Source organism: Festucalex cinctus, chromosome 10, assembly GCF_051991245.1.
Source record: "Festucalex cinctus isolate MCC-2025b chromosome 10, RoL_Fcin_1.0, whole genome shotgun sequence".
In the NCBI taxonomy this organism is placed as follows: Eukaryota; Metazoa; Chordata; class Actinopteri; order Syngnathiformes; family Syngnathidae; genus Festucalex; species Festucalex cinctus.
This window is the reverse complement of record NC_135420.1, coordinates 16,395,277-16,417,585: the sequence shown is the minus strand read 5'-3', so window position 1 is coordinate 16,417,585 and position 22,309 is coordinate 16,395,277. Positions and strand designations below refer to the sequence as shown.

The following is a 22,309-nucleotide window of genomic DNA, read 5'->3' as shown; positions in this document are numbered from 1 at the left end:
AATATTGTACAAGGTGTGGGAAAAAAATTGGAATTTGTTTTGAGTGTTAAAAAGTACACTAGCTCTGTAAAATTTTAGCACTATTGGAGTGTAAAATCAACACTGACCAATGTTGGCTAGTATTTACTTCAACTACGATCAGAGTTGTTTTATCTCCATCTCAGTGTAAAAATAAATAAATAAATAAATAAATAACACTATCAAAAGTGTTGTTTTAACTTTATTTAATGTGGACCAAAAGTGATACTTTGGAAGTTACATTCAATACTATAAGTGCTGAAATAACACTGCCAATTTTTGCTGTGCATGCTACACAATTCCAAGAATACAGCTACTGTTAAATTCAAATTGTTATTTTGTATTGGATGTCAATAGATTGTTTGGTAGGCCCAAATTAAGCTTCTGGTGAGTTTACCAAATCATACTCGCGTGTGCTTATGATTGTTTACAAGTTGAATAAATAACACGATGGCAATTACTAGTCAATTTAACGCCATTTATTTCACCTGTCATCCGGTAACTCATCAAAGCAGGTGGTTGACAATAAATTGTCCAACCTAAACAAAAAAATCTCATTTACACATGAAATCAGAAAGGGCTTAACAAACGTGATATTTAAATTAAAATGTGACATGCAAGTCCAAACTCATTCGCTGAACATCAACCCTGATATGTTTGCATTTAAACAGAGCAAGACAACTTAAAGGGATACAAAGCTTTTTAAGACGCATCACAGTTTCCTCAGAGGACAGGTGGTTGACACACAACTTCATTGTGTTTCTCTGTTGACTCGCTACTGGAAGAAGGGACCCTGAAGCTTGGTGCGCACTTGGTCTCGCTTCTCCTCCTTCTGCATGAGGTACGCTTTGAGCTTATCGGTGGAGAAACACACCTTCGAGTGGCGTGATCGGTGGGGACCGCGAAGGGCACGCAGCCAAGCGTTTTGGAGGCACTCTGCCGCAGTGGGTCTCCCCCTTTAAACAAAATCAAAAAAAGTTTATAGTAGGCCCATAATACGTTCTCATTCACCCCACTTCATGACCTTTAGTCTTTGTTTTAGAGTCCCTGTTTGTCATGGTGGTGGCAGAAGGTCCAATAATGGACAAAAGAGCCATTCTAGACCAAATAACAAAAAAATGAGTCTGAAGCCGCAAAATATTTGAAGATTGTAATGATGGAAACAGTGTGTTCGCGTTAGTGTAATGTATGTATAAATACATATAAATCTTGGGAGACTTAAAACATTTAAACTAGAACGTATTTATACGTTTTTGGGAGCAAATGAGTTAAGGTTACTTTTTGAATTGTTTTCTTTTCTGCCTTTTTTACATCAGTTCTCTGACATTTTATTTTGCAAATTTATGGACATTATATATATATATATATATATATATATATATATATATATATATATTTTTTTTTTCTTTTCCTCTTCCTTTTTGGACATTTTATGGTCATGTTTTGGACATCTTAATGTAATTTAAAAAACGTTTTTAGGTACCTTTTTTAATATAAATTTAAAAATTTGGACTCTGACATTTTTTTAATTTTCAATTAGTATTTTCTTTTTATTAACCAATAATTCATTCAAAGAATAATTTATCTAAAAAATACAAATAAATATGTAAAAAACAAAAAACAAACCAAGAATTCATTAAAAGAATATTTTATCTAAAAAAATACAAATAAATATGTAAAATAATAATAATAATAATAATAATAATAATAATTCTACTTTTTTTTTTTTTTTTTTTTTTTTTAAGAGAGCCACAAGGAGCCACAAGAGAGGGACTAAAGGCCCACAGGTACAAATACCCACACTAAAGGCTAAGTCAATTCTCTATCTACAGGGATACTTTCAATGAGACGCTCACCAGGATTTGTTATTCAGGCTGCTCTTCATCAAGTTCAAGGCTCCTTCGGACAAACCAGGGTAGCAGCGTCCAAACTGGATCTTCCCTTTCTTGATGTTTCTGTCCTGTTCCCAGCCCAGTTCCGCATGAAACGGGCTGTCAGCACTCAACCTGAAAGAAAGCAATTACAAAAATAAGTGGGTCAAGTCAAGTCATCCTTATTTGGAATAAGAACAAAATTTCATAAAAGTTAATCCGAGTATTTGTGTGTGCTTACATAATAAACAAGAGAACTCCGATGGCCCAAACATCGGTCTCAGGCCCAACACCTTGGCCCTCCAGGATTTCCGGAGCTTTAGGAAGGACAATATAATCTGACAAAACAGACGGAAACATGATGTTGTTCATAACATATTGTGCAGTTATTGACACTGATGGCAAGTTCACTCGCATGATAAATTGAGGGTTATTTAAAAAATAAATAAATAAATAATAATAATAACAGTAAGAATAGTGGGGTGGAAAAATGATGGTAAAATTGGTTGTTGAGTTTATGGATGTTAGGATCAGCCGGAGTTATTCCCACTCATCCATCCATCCAAGTGTACCTTTGTTGCGGCGCTCTGTTGAAGGCCATAACAGTCAAAGGTTTAGTGTATTAGAGATTTACAACAACACGGCACAAAGTCAAACCACCATCATCACCTTTGCTCTCTGACAGACCCTGCAGGTGCTCAGTGTGGACGGGCTGGCCGGGCGTGAAAGACAGAGCCGAGCCGAAGTCCACAATCTTCAGGTGGTTGCCGTCATCCACCAGCATGTTGTCAGACTTGAGGTCCAAGTGGACCACTCGCCGGCCGTGAAGGTAGTCGACTGCACTCAAGATCTGACCCAGCAGCTCGGCCACGTCAGCCTCCGAGTACACATCTCTGCAAAACATACATGTAGGTGTCACATCAATATGAGTAGTTGGGCCGAGTGAGTGTGCCTTCATTGGAAGTGCTGTACACGATTTGGCCACTCGGGGGCGGTGTGGGTCATTGTATTGCGATACACCTGTAGTTACATTAAGGAGTAGAAGAAGAAACAGCACTTGAGTTTCGTCAAAAAACAAAACAAAACTTCTTTTTTTTTTTTTTTTTTAACAGGATTGGAAAAGCATATGCCCGTGAGTACCGTTTAGACGTGTGTTTGTGCATCTACCTGCAGCATTTGTGTATGAATACCCGTTGTTTTGAGGGATTTGAGTGCCGCGAGTAGCATGCTAATTTCGCTAGCGGGTCAATGTTGTATTCCATTGTGTATTAGCTTTGATGTAGCTATTTTTGTAAAGTAATACAAAACGAAAGTGGGATTTATATTTGCGTGTGCTCTACATGTAAATTTGAGGGACTGTTCGCGTCTGCCTCTTATTGTATTATTATTATTTTTTGTTAGAAACAATAGGTGAAAAATGCTAGTTGTCCAACATGCATGTCACTATTTTACACACCTGAAGTGTAAGTAAGTAAGTAAGTTAGTAAAGTAAATTAACTAGTGCAACATCAAACATATAAACGTGTTAAATATGACACACATTTAACTACTGCTAACACAAACACACATATGACAAGGATTAATGTTGTTAGTCCTTACAATTTAATTAATTAAATGTATTGCAATTTGCACCACGTAATTAATTAGGGGGACTGAAAAGAAACGTGTTTTTAACAATTTAATTAGAGTAATAGGAACCAGGCTGGCCTGCGAATAGTAAAAATCCACGTATAATTGATGCACATTGAAATGCATTGTCTGAATTAAAAAACAAACTTATTTTTTTTAAATGATTATTAATCAGCTTATGAATCAGCAATCTATATATTTTTTTTTGTACAAGTAGCTAAACGAGCATTTGCTGTAATAAGCGTCAAAACATTGTTGAGGTCACGTTTCAATGCGGTGGCCAGGGACACTTGCCTGTAACCTCACAACTATACCATCGTCTGTCAGGGTTTCCTGAAATAAAATGCCCACATATACAGAACTTTGCCCAACAGGATATTTTGCTGAGCCTAATTTACTCGATAATGCCATTTTAAAAACTGCCAAAGTTGTTGGACATAATTTCATTCAGATACTCACCAAAATTCAATGGCCTCTTCCAGTTTACTTGTGTAACTCTTCCAGAACTAATGGCAATTAAAATGATTACCCCACTTTTGGTACAGTTAATAAATAGAGCTATTCCCATAGGGCAGGGCTCTCCAAGTTCGGTCCTCGAGAGCCCCTATCCAGCCTGTTTTACATGTTTCTCTCCAGTAACACACCTGATTCATGATCGGGATCGTTATCAGGCTTCTGCAAATCAGCTTGCTGATTAGCTGATCATTAGATTCAACTGTGCTGAAGGACGTAGACATGGAAAACAGGCTGGATAGAGGCTCTCGAGGATCGACTTGGAGACCCCTGAAATAGGGCCTTGCTCTATTGGTGCTTTTTAGTGCTCTAGCGATTTCAAACATCTCTCACCTTGCAGCTAGACTGTAGAGCAACTCTTTGCCGGGACAGAGTTCCTCCACCAGCACCAGGTAGCAGGAAGTGAGGTAAGCAGTGTGCAGTTGTACCAGATGGGAATGGTGAAGCCTCCTCAGCAGCTGATATTCCTTCAGGACCAACTGTCTCTGCTCTGCCCGGTAAGGCGTGATCTTTGCGGCAAACACTTGACTTGTCTCAGCATCGCGACATAAATTGACCACACTGAAGCGACCCCTGAGATGATGACAACAAATAATGAAGCATGAAGCATGAGGGCGGAGCTTTGCTTAATGCAAGCTTTCAAGAGCTTCATAAAATCCCAACCTGTTAATCTCTGAGAGGAAGTTGTAATTCCTCTGTGGCTGACTTTCTGACCCAGTCACCTTTGAACCAAGGCACTCAGTCTGGATGAGAGGAATGTTTGCATCTGCGCAGCAAAACGAACACACAAAAAAGACTTCATGAAGGTTGTTTCAAGGCCCACTTATAAAGGTTTACATTGCCCTCACCTTCAGGGTGAGTTGCCATGACAATAGGGGCAGAAGCATCACTTAAAGGTCCTGCTCCTGTCTCGGTGATGCAGCCGACCCTGAAAACATAAGTAGCTCCTCTGGGTAGATCTTTCGCCACATAGCTGCTATCGGTCACATCCTCCGACAGGACTGTCCACTCTCCACCTGAGGATGAATGTAGCACTCCTTTAGAATTTGATTCAAAGCTCAGTAGAGCATTTGTAGCCTACAAAAAATCTACAGGTGTGTCTCAGCTGTGAACCTACCATCCGTACAGTACTGCACACAGTAGGTAACCGGGTCACCAGACTGAACAGGCTTCCACACCAGCAGTACTCCACCTCCATCCAAATGAAACACATCAGCCTTGTTGGGACGGACCAGAAGATCTAATAAAATAAAGCATAGCAAAATTGTTGGCAGCAGGTGTATTATGAACAATAGACTCATTAAATAAGGCTAATTTGATACCTTTTGCTTTTTTGAATGCTGGTATCTTAAAAGTAGGCAAGCGCTTGGAGGTCCGCTTTTTTGGAATCTCAAGCCCATGCTCCCTTTCAGGCAGAATTGAGCCCTTGACAATCGGTCCTGTTGTAACAAAAATACATTTATATTAGGGCTGTCTGTCGGTAAATTTTTTTTAACCGTAACTATTCGCATGAGTTCAAAAAAGTAACTTGTGATTAACCGCAAATTAATCACACATTTTATATCTGTTGTAAATGTACAATAAAATAATTAAATATTTTTTGTTTGTTTTTTTATTTTTTCATACTCTTGATAATTAACAAAATGTGGAAAAATATTAACCTAATACAAATATGGTTGTATCTCTTTAGTTATGGTAATTTCATAGTAATTCACAAAAGTTATTTGAAGTGAAGTGATGATTAAACATTGTGTATATTAGCTGCAGTGCATAAGGTAATTCACATGTGGACTTGTGTGCTGCGTCGCGACTGGAACTTTCCCAGTAACCTTCAGGGATTTCCAAATAAAGGCCGTGCATTAATTCTTTAGAAAAATAAAACAAACAGCACAACAAACAACAAAAAAACAACAGCTTAAGTTAATGAACTATTAATGTGATTATTTTGACACCCTTAATTTCAATAAATCGGATTGTAATTGTTTTTCTTCCATCAGGTATTTGTGAAACAATAAAAATTGTGTACCTCCTTTACTTAGATCCTCTTTACTGGAAGATCTTGAGAACAGCTTGGTCAAACTTGAAGCAGAAGCTCTCATTTTCTTTCTAAAGGACATGGTTGGCGTATCTGGCTTCATTATCTCTCCTAGTGTTGGTCCTAACTCTGTGCTATCTAGCTGCGAGTAGGAATTGCTAGCCCAAGACTGCCTGCGGAAAATATTCAGCAGTCCCAGCTTTGGGGATTTTCCTGCAGGTGGCTGAACTTGGAGAGCTGGCGCAGATGCGTGTCTTTGAAGGCCGTGGCCTTTCTTGTCTTTGGCCCTGGGAGGCCTTTCAGGAGCCTGAAGAGAGGAGAGGCTAGGACTTGGACTGGGTGTTGATGACATCTGCAATTGACATATGTTGGGGTTGGAGCGTGTGCGGTTGCGTGGTGGAGCTTGAGGAAAGTGGCCTCTGGGTTTGAGTTCTTGAAATGAGCGAGGGGATGATGAAGTCAGAGGTTCCCTCGGGTCATCATAACCTTCACTCTCTTCTGATCTGTACCTCCTGAGCTCCTCATATGAACCGAGCCTACTGGAGGACTCAGAGCCACCATGTTCCAAAATAGATGACTCAGCCAAGGAACCTTGGGAGCCAGCAAAGGTGTCACCCTCTGATTGTTCCTGATCCATCCTGCGGCTTGTTCTGTCAGCCATAAGGCGGCTTACTGGAGCAGATCCACCACCCAAAGTGCCCTGTACAGGAACAGTTGAACCCCTTCTTCTTGTGGGTCTCCGATGGCTTGGAATCGCCAGCAATTTTTTTCCTCCCACTTCATCATCTGTGAAATCCTCCTTCAGACTTTGTGTACCTTCTTCGTCACTTGGCTTCGAAGGTTTGGGTGAGCTGGGAGATCGCCGAGAGTACTCATCAAGAGACCTGCTCCTTCTGTGAGGTGGAACGTTGGTGCGGGTGACACTGCCATCAAAAGAAGTAGACTTGTGCATCGCGGGCTGGGTGGACCCCCGTCTCTGGCTTCGATTGGTCTCCGTGTCATCCTCCACGTATTCTATAAGAGGTTCATTGAGGCGCCCTGACAAGCTCCTCCGGAGAGGCTTGCGACCTCTTTCCTGCTTTTTGGCCTGAAACTTGTCCCGTAATGTCATGTGTCTGGCAGACATGGGTGATAATTGATGAGATGAGCTGTAGAAAGTGCTCCGGATCACGCTCCCTCGAGGGATTCGACCCGCGTCACTTCCTGAACCTTCATCACCATCGGAAAGGTTGAGAGATGGACTACTGCCCTTGTTGAACCTTCTTTCATTCTGAGGTGTTTGAAGATACGAAACCTCTGATGAGGCAACGGACTGCCTACTCACACTCCGTTCTAACACGCTTCTCCGGCCAACCAGCTCGTCTTCGTCCTCCCCCTCCCCAAACATCACTTCCTCTTCCTCGTATGGACCTTGATAAAGTTGGGCAAAAGGCTCCGGGATGCGCGCTCTCTCGCTCAAAGGATCGTAGTCATCTTCTGTTTCTTCTTCCTCCTCCTCCTCAGTTGGGCTGCAGTGCTGGAAGAAGTCCCAAGAATCAGCCTCATCGTATTCGGATGATGAACCACTGCTCATAGACGTGCTGCTGTTCTGCTGGTGTTCACGGGGAACAGTCACTGCCGTATCTCGGAGAGGAGCATCCAGCAGCTCAGGAATTTGTCTTAATGTGAGCACGGAACCGACACAAGTCAAGGAACGCTGGGGGTAAAGAGGCAAAATACATTGCTGAAATAGAGTACTTTGGAGACAAATTGCAGAATCTCATTTCTCCAATGAGTTTGATGAATAATACGTAACAACTCACCTGCCATTTTCTTCTTGAGATGAAAATCTTTAAACCCTTTGTGTTAATTTCATCCGTGTCTTCCCCTGCATTTTCATCCTGATCACAGGTGAATTTTAGTTTGATTTTCATTCTCAAGTTGAAACACTGTTGAACAAGAAGAAAGAAAAGCTGTTTGCTAAAGCCTCACCTGGAGCCATTCATGGCTCAAGCACTCAAAGGCAGATGGCCGCTTCCTATACACGGTAGAGAGAAATCAAAATGTTATTTTGCACACCAGAAATAGATCCATCCATCCATTTTCTTGACCGCTTATTCCTCACAAGCGTCACAGGAGTGCTGGTGGCTTCAGGCAGTAGGCGGGGTACACCCTTAACTGGTTGTCAGCCAATCACAGAGCACACAGAGACGAACAACCATCCACACCACAAGCACACATAGGGGCAATTAATTCAGAGCGCCCAATTAACCTGCCATGCATGTCTTTGGAATGTGGGAAGAGACCGGATTACCCGGAGAAAACATGTAAACTACACCCAGGAAGGCCGAAGCCCAGACTTACACCCTCAGCACTGGGATGAGGACATGCTAACGAGTCAGTCACCTTGCCGCCCACATAAAAATCTAACTCAACAAATTTTCAAATTGTCCCCCAGTGCAATGTATAGAAGATGCCTACTCAGGGTCTGGTTGTAGAAGACTACGAAGGAAGGCCCGGGCCTCAGGACTCCGACTCATGATGTCAGGGGCATCCCAGTTTAGGGTCCCTTCTCCCACTCTCAGCAGTGTAGCACGGTCCGTTTCACCCACAAAGGGGCAACGGCATAACAGGCTGCCAAAGGAAGGAATAGAAAAGAAACAGTATTTACTATTGTGGATAGTTTTATGGTGTCGCACTGTATGTTGTCTGACTGTCGTTATACATACCATAAATATGCCATCACACCCACTGACCTGTTACATATAGAAAGATGTTTCTGTTATATCGTATAATACATCAGTAAATATTTTTTATTTCAATGTGAGATCTGGATTTTGACTCACCAAATATCTGTGCCCACACTGACTGGTTCTTGGTGAACAACTTCGGGCGCAACAAACTCAGGCGTACCAAACATGCTGTACTGATGTCTGGATGTGTCTACCTCCTGGCAGAAGCCAAAGTCACAGATCTTGATTTCATCTCTGGGTGGATATACCATGAGGATATTCTCTGGCTGAGGGTTTTTCATAAATAAACATGAATAATTGTTTTAATACAAAAAAATAAGTCATTTTGTCAGTATTGTCATTAAGTCAAAATCTCACTTTAATGTCCAGATGCAAAATGTTCATGCTGTGAATATGTCCAACTCCTTCAAGAATTTGCTGGATGTATGATTGAACCTGAAACAAAATTATTCACAGTGCTACATCTAATTTAAAAAATATATACAATATGATAATTTGAATCTCTTACCTCTTTTTCTGAGACTAATCCTCTGAGTAACAAATGGTCTACAAGGCCGTGAGAACAGCAGCTATTGATTATGTTAAAGAAGAAATACACTCTAGGACAAAAGAAGTTTATTGTATGCGATACATTTTTGTTTAGAAGGGATACATCTCTGTAATGAGCACCAGTGTGCGCCGGGTGCAAAAGAAGTCCAGTAGACAAGCCACCCTAGGATGAGCCAGACGGGAGAGCAAGTCCCTTTCCTGGAAGGCTCGGGTGCGGGTGCTACTTCGCAAAGGTAAGAACTTGGCAGCAAAGACTTCACCTGTCCCTCTGTGGATCACACGCTTCACCACCCCAAATGTTCCTCTAGGGATGAAGACATTCCGATGAATCATAAACAGAGATGAAGCAGTTGTACGACGATGTGAAACAGGAGCTTACCTTCCAATTTCATCACCGACATCATAAACGGTGAATAGCTTCCTTCTTTTTCCCAGCTCCACCTCTCTCTCCTGAGACCCCAGTGGACCTAAAAACAACGAGGTGACGGAAACACGTGTACCATTAAATGACTGATGATATATTTATTTTTCTTACAGCCCCAAGACGAACAAACCTATATTGCCTCACCTTCCTCCACTATGAGCTGAGCCTGACATGACACATGGCCAGCGTCATTGTAGGAGAAGCAGGTGTAAATGCCGCTGTCTTCACTTTCTGGGCACACTATGGTCACCGAGCAACGGGCGGCATGCTGAACTATCTCCACATTGTCACCAGCTGTAAGTTCTTCTCCATCCTCCAGTAACAGACAGTAGATTAAACTTAACAATTGAATGAAATTGATGAAGTGGTATCAACTTAATTCAACTAAACTTGGTAAGGTTTGTAATAGTTATAGTGTGTAGGTAGGCAAATTATTAATCTTTTTTTTGTTGCAAATATTATATGACTCTTCTCATATATTTTGACAATTTCCTATATTTCACAGAAAAAGCTGTTACATTGACCCATGTATTTGTTTAGTGTACCAGAATAACAAACATATTTGGTTACCAGAAATCAGTTTAATAATAAATAAAAGAAAATGAAAATTATAGCAGCTTAATGTAAAACCATATTAGTAAAATAACCAATCTCATATCTCATCTAGAAGGTTAAAATAAAACAAAAAACAAATTTGGCTCTTGAGCCCAAACCTTTGCCCTCCCTTGAGCTAGTGTCACCTTTTTGACATCATAGAACTAAAAGGCTCCCAATAAAACAAAAAGAACTGAATTTCTAATTGAATTTCTACCTTGTACCACTGTGTCTGTGGCATCGGCCTTCCTGTAATGATGACGGTAAATTTGGCTGGTTGGCCTGGTTCAACACACTTGTCTTCAGGGAATACTTGGATGAAGGGAGGAACTGAACAGGACAGCAAAGAAAGTGATTTAGATTACCACTTGAAAAGAGTGATTTATTTTATTTTATTTTCATTTTTTAACAGAAGAAAATGAGTACCATCTGTAATTTCCTGCATTTGATCTGAGATGTAGATTTCTTCTTCTTCCTCCTCCAAGTAACACGGAGGCTGCTGCTGTGCTGGCTGATCCACAGACGCTAGCTGAGGAACTTCTGCAATACTACACTCAGCTCTGAAGACCAAGACATTAAGACAGAGGCATTAAAGGTTAGTGTTTTATGTTCACAAGTGAAAACTGTTACTGCTCACTTCACTTTGAAGCAACAATGTATCTCTTAGCATCTTTCAACCAAAAAAGCAGAAAAATGTTATACTCACTGTTCATGAATGGGTGGGGAAATCCTCTTAGCAATGGAGGAGGGAGTAAAATCTGTTTGTAGCCATTTCTTCACAAAGGCAGAAGACCAACCCTCTGAATCTACATCTAGGAAAATGCAAAATACCATTCTATTAATGAATGTCAAGATTCGACATAGACATGAGTAAAACGTACACTACCTGATATTACGCAGAACAGAAATAATGAGCGTCTTACCTGCTGGCTTCAGGCTTTAGTGAAACTAGAGTAAAGTGCCCACCACATCAAGATATGGGCATGTGCCCACTCCTGTGTGGGAGCATCTGCCCAGCACATGGCCATCTCGTATTTGTGGTGGTGAAGAGTTAGCTGGGCATGCGTTGACAAGACGGGAAAAAGGGGAACACTGAGCGGTTACATGTTGTCATGACAATGGTGACGCATGAGGAACCTTCTGCTTTTTGGAATAGTAGAGGGAAGATGGAAAACATGAATGTTATAGAGAATGAAAGGGTAAAATAGCAAAACCAGTGTTTTGCATTTAAATGTAGGTGCTTATGCTACAGCATCAGTGTACACACATCTTAAACTCACCAACCACAACATTAGGTACACTTGCATAATCTTTAAAAAGAGATCCAGTACATAAGGTGTATTAAACGTTATGTCTTCACAAAGATAATAATGCTCAGTTAACACAATCAACACTTTGCAGCAGGTGTAGAAATAGACTCCACCATACTGAGAGCTCTTTTTATTTGATTTCTAATAAAATGCTAAAACTCTTAATTAAATTGTAGTTATAGTTTTGTTTGATATCCATAATACATGTTTGTAATGTTGTGGCTAATGAGAATCACAACCATTGACACCTCAGTGGATCAGATGATTCCTTCTAGTGGAGAAAAGGTTTGTGTCTTCTGTGGAGAGTTAAAACATGATTAAATCTATCCTACAAAACAAATGTTTTCATTTTATTTTGTAGTTACTAGCTTCCAGTTAATCGTAGTTTGTTTTTTGTTTTGTTGGCATACATAGTATCTTCAACAATTCTCAAGAGTGATCAATAGGTAAACATTTAAGTTAAGAGACAGTAAATGTGCCCTCACAGTTATACTGCAATTTCTCACCACATGTAACCTTGACAATAACTCAAAGAAAATAAAAATATTGTATTAGCAGTGTAAAACTGATGAATGAATGCCAATGAGCACTTTTCTCTCATCCGTGTTTTGCTGCGGACAACTGGTATGCTAGATGAAACAACTCCAGATATAAGCATGTGAAATGGATAAAAGGAAAAGTAAGTAATGTCTCAAAATGCAATAAACATGATAGAATGGATGAAGTTCCCCAGACGACTGTCATGTTTATGATTATAAGATGAGAACAGAAATGGACTCTTGTGAACGATGGCATGTGCTTACTCCTTCATGTAGAAAAATGAAAAGTATAGCCATAAAAAAAATACCTTATATAGCTCCAACTGCCCTACCTTTAAGAGGCAAGTCGTGTGCTTGGTCACTCGCAGAGTCATTCGGGGCGATGTAGGAGGGGCACAGTCCTGCCTTGCACTTGACACATCCAAACTCATTCGAAAGCTATAGTGCAACAAAAATATTTGTTTCTTCAGAGAGCACATCTGACAATAAAGATTATTAGACATGTCGTATCATACCTCACACTCATACAGTCCGATGTCTGCCTCTGTTGCACTGATGACTGTGAAAGACAATATTCCACTTCGAGGGTCATTCAAGACTGAATATTTTTGCTTATCAGTCAACTCTTTGCCATCCTTCATCCACCTGCAGAGGGGAAAGAGGAGCTTATTTCCTTCATTAAGACCCATTACAAGAGATATGTCAGAATTCTGCCTATACAAACAGACATTTCAAATATGAAAAGAATAATAATGATTGGATGCTCATAAAAAACACTGTCAACGTAAAATGTATTATTTCGGTTGTAGTTTTTAGTAGTGTAAAATTACTTTGTATCATACCAAGAGAAATATATTTTTGGGCATATTTTGCTCATCTCTTGTAGATAAGACTATGTTTACTATGTTTTTACTAATGCACTTTTACTGTTACACTATTACTTTTACAACTCGTGTTATCAGCAGGGGATATTGGAAAATAGCATACTGACCTGATTCTGGGCAAAGGAGTTGTGAGAGTGGAACAAGTAAAATGAATGTCCTCTTTGTCTATCAGACAAGTACTTTCCAGCCGACTAACAAATCTGGGTGGAGCTAGGAGGAAAACATTTTTAAATCCGTCAAGTAAAGCTTTTGTGGGTTTAAATTATACTTGGAATGATATCTAAATCTAATCTCTCACGAGACTCACCCTGCACTACAACAGTAGCCAGAGTGCCAACGCTTCCCATGCTGCTCGTAGCGTAGCACACATATTGTCCAGAGTCTTCCACAGTCAGACTGTCCAAGATCAAAATGCACGTGCCTGAGCTGTCTGCTGTGATGATGTGCCGAGGGTCATCCTCCAACACAAGGCCATCTGAGAAGAAATGTAATTTGTGTGAAACAATGCAGTGTGAGTCGCTTTTTTTTTATTATTACTATTCTGACCTTTGAGCCAAGTAATCACTGGCTGAGGCAATCCTGTAACCTTGCAGCTCAGCTTGACGGTCTGTCCGATCTTGGCTGTGCAGTCCGACAGCAATGATTGGAACACGGGAGGGTCTAATTGATTGATATATACAAAGAAAAGCAGGAAAAGACACCATTCATCATAATACGTTTTAAAATAAAGATAGATTTGCAGTAGATCGGCTGTGATCATCATATGAAAGGCCTACTCTTTGTGGGCAGGATGGATTGTTGCTGCAACTCCTTTAGGTCTTTGAGCCAAGAAAGTTTCACCAGTGGTGAGCGGCCCTGCAGTGTATATCTCCGCACCGAACCCCTGTGCTCGTGCCACAGCTCCCAAGCCTTCTCATCACCCCCCATTGTTTCCTTTAGCTCTACATCATTCAGCTGGGGTTGGTCGAGTCAAAAATTGAACATGGATTTGTATGTCAATAAGTAAACCAATAGTAGCACAACGGATACTTCATTACCTTCATTTTATTCTTGAAGGTGTACGTATCACAGTTCTTACTGGCATCTCTTTTCAATTTACATAGGACAATGCATTCCTTGAATAGAAAGACATGTCTCTGATGCCCTCTAGAGGTCTTTTTTGTTTCTGGAGCTTCATCCCACACTGTGAAGGCTCCCTTGGAGATAAGAAACAAAAAACAGAAAACAGAAAACCAACATAATTTTAAATCATGACATTCATGTACTTTATGCAGATAAAATTTTAAGATGGTGTTGAAACTTCCACTGACCTGCCGCACAGGCTCGCCCAGGGCAGTCAAAGGGGCGGGGTAGTTCTCAATGAGGGAGACCTGGTGCAGGTTGTCAGACTTCCAGGGTAGACAGGCCACGAGGGAGAAAGCATCCTCCAGCAGACAACAGCTTTGGCCGCTTTTGGCCTTGTTCTTAATTAACTCCTGGGGATAAAATGCTAGTTCAAAACTGAATTCTGGGCAATTATCTGCTGTTTGAAAACAAACAAATATAAACTATTTTGACCTTCAGCAATGCTTGATATGTCTGAATCCTTTCAACTGGTCTTTGGAGGAAGGTCAAGGTATCTATGACAGGAGACTCAGGTTTACCAGATCCTGGTAACTCCTGTAACATAGCAAGACATTCTGTTAAAAATTGCACTGTTGTCTATTACACAGCGGTGGGCACGTCCGTCAATTGTCACTTCCCGTCAATGACGATGCCCACATTTCGGCAAGTGCACAATGACCCAAAGCCTAAAAAAAATTCACTGAACTGAACACTGACCAAAGCAGTTATACGTCCGTCGACGGTCCTTCTCATTCCACGTATTTTCACGAGGCTTCGCATCATAAAGCATTCGCCGAAAATGTAGAAGCACTCGGCAAACGGTGGCCATTGTCATTGGCACGAATTGATAATTGACGGAAGTTCCCCCCCCTGCTATTGCAGCATACAGGTATGTTTGGATACTGACTCATGCTGAGAGGGCTTACTTTGAAATATTGTTGGGTAGCTTTATCAGCAATGCAGGCCTCTGCTTGTGGTTGCCCGATCATGTAGTGAACATACTTCTCAAGGTCCTCAAAGTGATGGATTAGATGCATGGCGACATCATCGTCTGTAGTACACGCTCTCAACCCAGGAAGAATAGACCTGCAACCGCAGCTCATAATGTCAAAAACAGGCTCAGCTGACTGCAGAAAATTGTAGTCTACTGTATTATTTTTGGCTAATATTGCAGTTGAGAGCATATGTACAGTGTGTTTTGCGTACTTCTCATGAAGAAGGACAATGTCCTTAATATTTCTGAATATGATATCTTTCTGGTTGATGATGTTGATAGGAACATGGCGACTGGAGTCCAAATAATTTAGTGGATGTGAAATAAACATCCTCATCTCCTTCACAAACTCCTCTTCACCATCAATCAGGCCTTGGATCAGTTGGCTAAAGAAAATAAGTTATGGAAAATAAAACATTTACTCAATATAAAACAACTATAACAGTGCTCTGTAATGTTTACAGACCTCAAAGCCCTCCTATACTCTTCTCCTGTGGAACCAATGCCATCAAGATCCTCTTGAGGTGCCCGCAATTGTGTGAAGGCATCCTGTTTAAAAATAATAATAATAATAATAATAATACATTTCTAACACACTTTATTATTTTTAATCACTATACAAACTGTTAGAAGGAACATCTAACCTTTCGCTTTTTCTCCAGGTAGGCTGGACACACCCAGCCCTGTCGAGCAGGGTTGGTTTTGGTGGGTTTGGTTCTTACGAGCCATTTGTCTGGATGGACGGAGTCTAGAACCTCTACGAACTGTCCCTCCTTCAGTAAAAAACTGTCCTTGCTTCCACTGTTTGGATTGCAGTCTGCTCCAGCTACATACATTTCAAATGTCTAAGGGAATTGAAAGGTAACTACGTTAAAGAGGTTTAACAATAAAATGTGCTAGTGAGTGTATGAATGCCTGAAATAGTCAAAGAGTCTTCAAATGCAGAATAATACAAAAGTAATAAAATCAAACATTTAGGGCCTGATTTGCAAAGTTTTGCCATGCAAAAATGGGAACAAACTTAATTGCTCAAGCAAACACATGTGGAAACTGACCTATAGTACCAACCAGACGCACCCAGAATTCCGTCTGTTAAACGGGGAAAATTGCTATTTTTTGCTCAGGGACAGCGTTTTGCATGCAATTTTGGCAGTAAATTGCAGTTTCTCTAATCAAAAGTAAAAACCTCTCGTTGATCCTCTTCCCCTTCAGATTCTGATCCAGAGACAGTGCTTGCTAAAGGTGTGTGGGCCCTGTGGTGTTTAGGAGATGGTGTCCTCACTTGGCCTTCTTGGGTGCCTATGGATGAGAGGCGCACAGAAGAATTGATATACTCGGTATAAATCTGGAAAGCAGTAAGCCTAAGGGTATCACCATATTACTGCTAACCTTTGACTTGTAAAAATTTCTTAAGGCAAGGATCAGGAACGTGTTGATCCAAGTCCTTTGGAGGCATTTGGTCTGTTGCCTCAGGAAGTTCTCTGTGGTAATTTTAATGAAACAAATAAATTGTCATCATGAAAATAAAATAAAACCTCCTCTCGATTACCTTTGTGGTGGGGTCTTAATTTCTACAGGTTCCATCACATCCGGTGCAGTGTCATAATCAGATGGACTTGACACTGTTAAGGAAAGATATTTCAATGAAGAAAACTGAAAATATCTCAACACTAAACTGCATATTTTACTCACTGGAGCTGGTGGCGATGAGAGACGATGGTCTCCTCTCTTGTAGGCTCGTCTGAATGTGCTGCTCTGTCAGGTTGTAGGCCTCCCACAAAGAGACGTCTACGTTCTCTACATAGTTATCAGCATCAGGCCCTGAAGTTGCCTGATCTTGACTCTGTGTTTTGTCCTCCGGCCTCAGTGGAGCTAACTGCAGTGGTGTAATTGCAGCCAGAGGTGGGTGCACTTGCCTGCCGACTGTCTGAGCAGGCTGTTGGGGCTGAACGACTGTTATGTTTCCATTATAGGACGTAATGCCAAATTTATTGACCACCTCACATGTGTAGATACCACTGTCATTAAGTGTCAGTTCAGTCATAACAAGAGAACAAACCCCACTCTCTGCGGCCTGAATACAATGTCTTTTATCACTACTGATTGGTTGACCATCTTTAAGCCAGCGCACGCTGTCATATTGTCCTTCTACAATACACACTAGATTAACTCTACCATCAACATCTGCACACTGGTTCCCAAAGACCTCTTTCAAGACTGGGCGTGTATCTTTGTCAGTTTCGTAGCCTTTGAAGGGCATCTGGATCTTGACAGTGGTCTCTTGCATTTGTGGTTCATCTTCAGCACTGATGTAAATCTCTGGTGAAGCATCTTGGACTGTCTTCTGGAGAACCAGAATGTTAGAAGGGATGTATGGTTGGGTTGACGTTTCATCAACGAAGCCACCATGTTGGATTAATCTATCGCTGGCTGGGATCTCAGTCAAAGCTTCTGAGAAAGTTTCATCTTCAGAGATGTAGAGAAGAGGAATTTCTTCAGTCGTTTGCTCTTCTTGTTGTTCATCCTTCCTTACTATTAATCTTGCAGCTACTTCTTTGTCCATTTCAGGTTCCTTTCTCATGGGTTTTACTGGATGTTTGATCAGCTGTTTGGGGACAACCAACTTCTCCACCAAATCAGCATCTGCTGGCACCGACTGTTTTTCGTCAAGTTTTGGTTCCTCGTCTTTCACAGACATTCCTGTCGGTTTTAGTATCTGATCTTTGGATGTTGTCACCAGTTGTTCATCTTGATCTGTCTCGGTGTCTCTTGATGGCTGTTTTTCTATCCCTGTCCTTGTTTTGCTTCTTGACCTCACAGGTGGCCTTGGAGGAATTATTTCAGTCTTTATATCTTGAGGCAGTTGATTTCTTTTTTCAGAGTGACTATCCAGCTGATTTACTGATGGCACTTGTATCACTTGGTCCCCTACTTTCTGTGTGATCACAAGTTTTACGTGGGTTCTCTGTGTATTTCCTTCCCTAGAATCATTGGCTGTTGCATTTGATGGCTGTATAATGAGGTCCTCAGTTTCTTTTCTAAAACATTCAGTAGGCTCTATTCCTCCTGCTGCTTTTCCTTTTGACCTCACAGGGGGTTTCACATCATCTCCTTTCTTCCCCACTTCACCATTCTTAATAAGAGACTTTGCTTCTTGTTCTAATATTTTGGTTCCAATGGATGGTGCTGATGGTTTTATAGTTTTTTTCTCCTCCTCGACTCTCTTCCTCAATGTTGTCTTTGGGTGGTCATCTATTTTTTTAAATTCTCTGACTTCTTCACAAGGTTTCCTTTTTTGCTTTGGATCAATTTCTAGAGATTTAAATAACTGTTTCTGTTGATCAACACCATTGTCTCCAAGAATCCTGCTTGGCTGACTCACTTCTGCCTTAACTTGTCGCTTTGCTGGTTGTGCCTTCTCCACCTTAACTTGTTCAATCACATGCTCCTTTTCATCTAACAATGTTGGTGTTTTGTAAACCTCCACATCTTTCTCCATATTATCCTGCTGCTGGTTTGAATCCTGAGCATTGTCAAAGTCTGTCTCTATAGATTTTTCAGTTCGGATCTCCTTTTGGCCCCATTGGTCTTGAGTTTCTATTTGCAAAGACTGAATGGGCTGCTTTATGTTAAACATGGGCTCTGCATCTTGTTCTAAAGAAGTGATTGATGCTTTTCGCATTGTCCTCTTCTTGGGCTCTGAAGCGATTGGGTGAGCATCAGGGAGATTCACATTCTCAGGTTTGAAAGTGATACTTCTTCTTCGAGGTAGTATCATGGGAGGTTCTTCCTTTGGTAAAGTAGTCTTAGGTGCTGGAGTGGGGAGTTTGAAGGTGAGGGAAAATATTTAGGGCAAAACAGATTTGTATATTTTGTTGTTGTACATATATTTTAGGTATATACAGTAGATGTACCAACCTTTTACAGACACCACTGCAGTGGTCTCTGCATTTCCTGCTTGACATGAGTAACTTCCACTGTCTTCTGGATTTAGCTCCTTGATGTGAAGTTGCAGTAAACTGCCATCCTGATTCATGGCATACTTCCTGTTTGCTCTTAGTGGCGTTCTATTCTTTTTCCATTGTACTGACACTCCAGGTGTAGACAATTCGCAGCACAAGACTACAGTAGCTCCCGCTTCCGTTTCTGTGTTTTGCAATTCTTTCTTGAAAAAGCAAGGCAGTTCTAGAAATGTATTAAAGAAAAATGAAGTCATGATAAGTAAAATTAAAAACCGAACTGCAGTACAATATTCTCTCTGGAAGTCAGTAAATTAATGCACACACCTTTCACAGACACAGTTGCGGTGGTCTCTGCACTTCCTGCTTGACATGTGTAGTTTCCACTGTCTTCAGGATGGAGCTCCTTTATATGAAGCTGGAGGAGACAGCCGTCCTGTTGCATGTCATACTTCCTGTTAGCTTTTAATGGCAGTTTGTTCTTCTTCCACTGCACTGACACTGCAGGTTTCGACAGCTCGCAAGACAGGACAGCTGTAGCTCCCTCCTCTGCCTCTACACTTTGTAACTTTTTCATGAACAGTGGAAGGAGTGCTGCATAAACAAGCACATATTAGTCAACTATTTCTTGTACATGTAAATCTTAAAAGCTTCAAAATTCCATCTTGAACATGGGCATCTCAAAATTAGGTTTTCCTATAAATGTCAAGTGCTAAATTTTGTGAACGGTTTACACAAAATTTGTGTGATATACACACACCTTTTACAGAAACAGTTGCTGTGGTTTGTGCACTCCCTGCTTGGCATGTGTAGGTACCACTGTCCTCTGGTTTAAGCTCCTTAATATTGAGCTGGAGAAGGCAGCCATCTTGCTTCATCTCATACTTCTTGTTTGACCAAAGAGGCAGTCTGTTCTTCTTCCATTGCACTGGCACTTCAGGCTTAGACAGCTCGCAGCACAGAGAGATTGAGCCTCCTTCATCTACCTCTTTACTTTGTAGGTCTGTCACAAACAACAGTGGCAGCTCTGGGGGAAGTCAACATCAAGAGATGGCATGATGATGGATACGTTTAATTGACAGTATGATTGAGATACCCAAACATGAAAATACATACTCACCTTTCACTGACAAAGTTGCCGCAGTCTCTGCATTTCCTGCTTGACATGAGTAACTACCACTGTCCTCAAGTTTGAGGTCCTTGATGTTTAATTGAAGAAGGCAGCCATCTTGTTTCATCTCGTACTTCCTGTTGGCCCTTAGAGGCAGTCTGTTCTTTTTCCATTGTACTGCCATTCCAGGTTTAGACAGTTCACAGGACAGGATGACTGTATTTCCCTCCTCTGCCTCCATACTTTTCAAATCAGCTTTGAATGAAACTGTGCGCTCTGGAGAAGAATTTGTCAAATAGTGTTATCAACAATTAGGATGGCATATAAAATGCTTAAAGACTCAGAGGAAGTGATGGAATATTACTTAACAATGTATGCACAGGCAATGCCTTTCGTCCAGGCCCCCAAAACACATTACTTTCCCTGAAATGGACGCACCTCTTATGGACACCATTGCAATGGTCTCTACACTGCCTGCTTGACATGTGTAGGTACCAGCATCCTCAGGCTTTAAGTCACTGATGTTGAGCTTCAAGAGGGAGCCATCTTGTTTCATCACAAATCTCCTGTTGGACTTCAGAGGCAGCCTGTTCTTCTTCCATTGCACTGGTATTCCAGGTTTGGACAGCTCACAGTGTAGAGAAACTGAATCGCCCTCCTCTGTCTCCACACTTTGTAATTGTTCTTTGAAAAATAATGGTAACTCTGTTGGGCAAATCATTGAACAAACTTCATTAGATGTTTGGGATCTACCTACAAACAGTCTTACATTTAATGCATAAAAGGGAATCACTTTGTTCTTAGCATACAGTGCAGAGTGAGTATGCTGTATTTAATCATGCCTTTACCATGGTTTATTTTGCATTGTCGTTTGACTATTCAATGTACATTGGAAAAAACCCCCATTAAATACCTCTTACAGATACAGTTGCACTACTCTCTGCACTTCCTGCTGAACATGTGTAGTTTCCACTATCTTCAGGTTTGAGGTCCATAATGTTTAGCTGAAGGAGACAGCCATCTTGTTTAATTACATACTTCCTATTGGTCCTCAGAGATAACTTGTTCTTTTTCCATTGCACTGGTACTCCAGGTTTAGACAGCTCACAGGACAGGACAGCTGTATCTCCTTCCTCTGCCTCCATATTTTGCAAGTCAGCTTTAAATCCAACTGGGTGTTCTGGTGAAAGATTATATCAAAATGTTTGAAATGGGTAGGAAGGAACACAATAGTGATTAATAATGTACAGTAGGCTATAGAGAAACAGTGCCTTTTATCAAGCTCACATAGCTGTCACATTAACATACCTTTTACAGAAACAGTTGCAGTGGTCTCGGCGCGTCCTGCTTCACATGTATAGCTACCACCATCCCCAGGTTTGAGGTCACTGATTGTGAGCTGAAGGAGGCAGCCATCTTGTTTCATCTCATACTTCCTGTTTCCCCTGAGAGGCAGCCTGTTTTTCATCCATTGCACTTGTGCTCCAGGTTTGGACAACTCACAGGACAAGGAGATTGAACCTTCCTCCTCCCCTTCGGTATTTTGTAACTTTGTTACAAAGAATGGAGGTACCTCTGGGGAAATTCATTACAGCATTTTAAGATGACCCACAAAAATACACTGTCAGAAAACAGCCCTTTGTGGATGATTATTTCTATCCAAGTTGATATATAACTATCATTTTTTAGAGCAGTTAAGGTTCAAAGATACAAGAACAGTACCTTTTACTGACACAGTTGCGGTGGTCTCTGTACTTCCTGCTTGACAAGTGTAACTTCCACTGTCTTCTGGTTTGAGCTCCTTGATGTGAAGCTGGAGGAGGCAACCATCCTGCTTCATCTCATACTTGTTGCTGGCTCTTAATGGCAACTTGTTCTTCTTCCATTGTATCACAGTGTCAGGCTTTGAAACCTTACAGCACAAGGAGGCGATACCTCCCTCTTCAGCCTTTACATTCTGTAAGTTTTCTTTGAAAAATGGTGGAAGTTCTAGGAAAGATTTGATTCAAAGATGAGAGAAGCACTAAGCAGAAACTATAAGAC

At 41.0% G+C, this 22,309-nt stretch overlaps 1 protein-coding gene and 1 long non-coding RNA gene across 14 annotated transcripts in view; one reads left to right on the top strand and one right to left on the bottom strand.

The window, feature by feature from the left end:
* Positions 1-482: 482 nt before the first annotated feature.
* The window catches only part of obscna (obscurin, cytoskeletal calmodulin and titin-interacting RhoGEF a), a 39,921-nt gene continuing 18,094 nt past the window's right edge, over positions 483-22,309 (bottom strand). The window contains exons 33-81 of the mRNA XM_077534211.1: positions 21,989-22,255; positions 21,575-21,841; positions 21,180-21,446; positions 20,705-20,971; positions 20,276-20,542; positions 19,916-20,182; positions 19,483-19,749; positions 19,115-19,381; positions 16,889-19,009; positions 16,746-16,818; positions 16,586-16,677; positions 16,383-16,495; positions 15,841-16,041; positions 15,663-15,745; positions 15,409-15,582; positions 15,129-15,288; positions 14,656-14,757; positions 14,409-14,573; positions 14,136-14,294; positions 13,875-14,052; positions 13,645-13,758; positions 13,406-13,573; positions 13,206-13,308; positions 12,730-12,859; positions 12,547-12,652; positions 11,072-11,177; positions 10,792-10,925; positions 10,583-10,695; positions 9,916-10,084; positions 9,727-9,814; positions 9,451-9,651; positions 9,307-9,367; positions 9,156-9,233; positions 8,892-9,064; positions 8,775-8,801; positions 8,527-8,679; positions 8,038-8,083; positions 7,869-7,946; positions 6,058-7,762; positions 5,354-5,470; positions 5,149-5,271; positions 4,880-5,047; positions 4,695-4,797; positions 4,365-4,604; positions 2,559-2,782; positions 2,462-2,476; positions 2,131-2,227; positions 1,875-2,024; positions 483-974 (exon numbers count right to left, since the gene is read on the bottom strand). Coding sequence (XP_077390337.1) covers positions 794-974; positions 1,875-2,024; positions 2,131-2,227; positions 2,462-2,476; positions 2,559-2,782; positions 4,365-4,604; positions 4,695-4,797; positions 4,880-5,047; positions 5,149-5,271; positions 5,354-5,470; positions 6,058-7,762; positions 7,869-7,946; positions 8,038-8,083; positions 8,527-8,679; positions 8,775-8,801; positions 8,892-9,064; positions 9,156-9,233; positions 9,307-9,367; positions 9,451-9,651; positions 9,727-9,814; positions 9,916-10,084; positions 10,583-10,695; positions 10,792-10,925; positions 11,072-11,177; positions 12,547-12,652; positions 12,730-12,859; positions 13,206-13,308; positions 13,406-13,573; positions 13,645-13,758; positions 13,875-14,052; positions 14,136-14,294; positions 14,409-14,573; positions 14,656-14,757; positions 15,129-15,288; positions 15,409-15,582; positions 15,663-15,745; positions 15,841-16,041; positions 16,383-16,495; positions 16,586-16,677; positions 16,746-16,818; positions 16,889-19,009; positions 19,115-19,381; positions 19,483-19,749; positions 19,916-20,182; positions 20,276-20,542; positions 20,705-20,971; positions 21,180-21,446; positions 21,575-21,841; positions 21,989-22,255 — 10,928 coding nt within the window. The 3' untranslated portion in view covers positions 483-793. The remainder of the gene's footprint in view (positions 975-1,874; positions 2,025-2,130; positions 2,228-2,461; positions 2,477-2,558; positions 2,783-4,364; positions 4,605-4,694; positions 4,798-4,879; positions 5,048-5,148; positions 5,272-5,353; positions 5,471-6,057; positions 7,763-7,868; positions 7,947-8,037; positions 8,084-8,526; positions 8,680-8,774; positions 8,802-8,891; positions 9,065-9,155; positions 9,234-9,306; positions 9,368-9,450; positions 9,652-9,726; positions 9,815-9,915; positions 10,085-10,582; positions 10,696-10,791; positions 10,926-11,071; positions 11,178-12,546; positions 12,653-12,729; positions 12,860-13,205; positions 13,309-13,405; positions 13,574-13,644; positions 13,759-13,874; positions 14,053-14,135; positions 14,295-14,408; positions 14,574-14,655; positions 14,758-15,128; positions 15,289-15,408; positions 15,583-15,662; positions 15,746-15,840; positions 16,042-16,382; positions 16,496-16,585; positions 16,678-16,745; positions 16,819-16,888; positions 19,010-19,114; positions 19,382-19,482; positions 19,750-19,915; positions 20,183-20,275; positions 20,543-20,704; positions 20,972-21,179; positions 21,447-21,574; positions 21,842-21,988; positions 22,256-22,309) is intronic.
* The window catches only part of LOC144026997 (uncharacterized), a 48,100-nt gene continuing 28,615 nt past the window's right edge, over positions 2,825-22,309 (top strand). For 5 of the 13 annotated variants that reach the window (XR_013285344.1, XR_013285348.1, XR_013285345.1 and 2 more), the window contains exons 1-7: positions 2,825-3,021; positions 4,372-4,528; positions 9,442-9,580; positions 9,656-9,756; positions 9,885-10,067; positions 10,851-10,960; positions 15,859-16,057. This is a non-coding gene — a long non-coding RNA (uncharacterized LOC144026997). The remainder of the gene's footprint in view (positions 3,022-4,371; positions 4,529-9,441; positions 9,581-9,655; positions 9,757-9,884; positions 10,068-10,850; positions 10,961-15,858; positions 16,058-22,309) is intronic. The other 8 variants (XR_013285349.1, XR_013285346.1, XR_013285343.1 and 5 more) reach the window with 4 other exon arrangements.